The sequence below is a fragment of the Austrofundulus limnaeus genome, unplaced genomic scaffold (assembly GCF_001266775.1).
Source record: "Austrofundulus limnaeus strain Quisiro unplaced genomic scaffold, Austrofundulus_limnaeus-1.0 Scaffold1787, whole genome shotgun sequence".
In the NCBI taxonomy this organism is placed as follows: domain Eukaryota; kingdom Metazoa; phylum Chordata; class Actinopteri; order Cyprinodontiformes; family Rivulidae; genus Austrofundulus; species Austrofundulus limnaeus.
In genome coordinates, this window is record NW_013954189.1 from 18,473 (window position 1) to 20,383 (window position 1,911).

Consider the following 1,911-nt stretch of genomic DNA (forward strand, 5'->3'; position numbering starts at 1 on the left):
GGGGTAGTGTTAGGATGTGGGGTTGGTCAGGTCTAGGGAGATTAACCAAACAATGCTACAATGAATGTGTATGGTAATCAAAACTGAAGGTGATCCAACGAAATATGTGTGAACTTTTGTTTTTGGCCAGGCAGTGTAGGTTCATGTTTAACACTTTTCTAAGAACTCTCTTGTCTCTGATCCTGTTTTATACATAAAATGCATTTTTTTACCTTTTTAAATCCCATCAGTTTTACATTAGTTCTTTAAACAGATTTTTTTTTCTTAAGCACAAATAGTTTGAACTGTTCAGGCTTAGAGCAGGTGGCTTTCGGACCACCACAGTCTAACACTCTCTGTTTCCTGGTCTGATCAGATCTGTCATTTAGAAATGAGAAGCTAAATATCCATCTTTTTATTTCAAACTTTAAAAGCTCAGTTTTTTTGAACAAATCAAATTTCCTGCAGCACTGAACTCAGATTATTTGATACCAGTCATTGTGGAATAGTGTGCTGAAAAACAGGTGGAAACTAGTGATGCATGATATATCGGCAATGACATCACTATTGGACGATATAGGTAATTTTTTAGAATATAATATTGGTCTGAAAAMTAAAACTGGACCAATATTAACATCTGATATTGATTCCACTTATCTTTTTGTTTCTGTTTTGGGAGGGGAAGTGGTTGGTCAATGTCAAATTTATTTCTATAGCACATTGAAAACAACAAGAMCTGACCAAATTGCTTTACAGTTCAAAGAATCAAATCAAAGAAACAAAACAAATAAATACAAATAAAATACAGAAACGCTAAGAAAAATCCATCAGCTCTAACTGAACCTCAAACTGTCTCAATCAAAAGACCCAASAGACTGATCTTCAACAAAGATTTAAAAGCCTCATCATTTTCAGCAGATTGAATATAAAGTGGTAGACTGTTCCYCAGCTTTGGAGCAGCTATTGCAAAAGCCTGATCGCCTCTGGATTTGACTTTGGATCTAGGAACATCTAAGTGTGGATGTTAAGATCACACGGTTGAACGGCATCTGTTCATGATAGTGATGCTGCAATAACTGAAGTAGAGAGTCACGTRAGTSGTCTGGTTGTTTTTTATGGTATCGAACAAAGACAAGTGTATTTGTGTGTCTATCTGTCTATAAATAATTTGTGTTTGTGTAATATCTGTAAATATCGGTTATCGGCCATAACAATAATATTAAACAGCTGAAATTTTCAAATCTGTGCATCCCTATTGGAAACATTTATGCTGGTACAAATGACTGAAATCAGCTTATCTTTATGATGTTTTTGATTGAGGTGTGAATGATCAGGTTGAGTTTTAATTTGGTTAAATGAAGGTAAGGATGAATTATGATTTCTGTTTCTGTTGCTCTTTCTTGTGTTTTTCTTATTTTCTCACCACAGACAGATGGCTACTTTAATTGTTCAGTACATTACATTTCTCATTTATTGTGTAATAAAACAAAATATTTTAAATGAAATGATTTATGGGTAAATTTTTAAAAAGTTACATTATTCTTCTGTAGCTAAACTTTATTTTTGTTCTGTCCTCTCTCTGCAGTTCGACTTCATGACAGCATATCAGAGGAGGGATTCCATTATCTTGTCTTTGACCTGTAAGTGCCCAGATTAGATTTGCACACTTCATAATCTGACTTATTAAGCAACACTTCAGCTCAGATGTCATGTGCCTAAGGCATCATGGAGATGAAATGTTTTATATTTTATTTCATGTTTCTGCACACCTTCAGCGGCTTCCTGTCAGAACGTTCCCAAAATAAAAGTCAGACCCTGTTAGATGGAGATGGGCTCTGTAAATAAAAGTGATGCTGAGCACAGATGGCAGGTAGATGGTTTAACTCATTATCTATTGAAACAACATCTGCTGCCTCGTCTTTCTAGGTCATT

At 34.9% G+C, this 1,911-nt stretch overlaps 1 protein-coding gene across 1 annotated transcript in view; it reads left to right on the top strand.

Annotated features, from left to right (window-relative positions):
- Positions 1 to 1,619, top strand: part of LOC106536360 (calcium/calmodulin-dependent protein kinase type II delta 1 chain) — a gene marked incomplete at its 3' end in the record, with an annotated part of 19,038 nt that extends 17,419 nt beyond the window's left edge. Inside the window, 1 exon segment of the mRNA XM_014033617.1 lies at positions 1,565 to 1,619. Within this exon segment, the coding sequence (XP_013889071.1) occupies positions 1,565 to 1,619 (55 nt within the window).
- Positions 1,620 to 1,911: the final 292 nt, after the last annotated feature.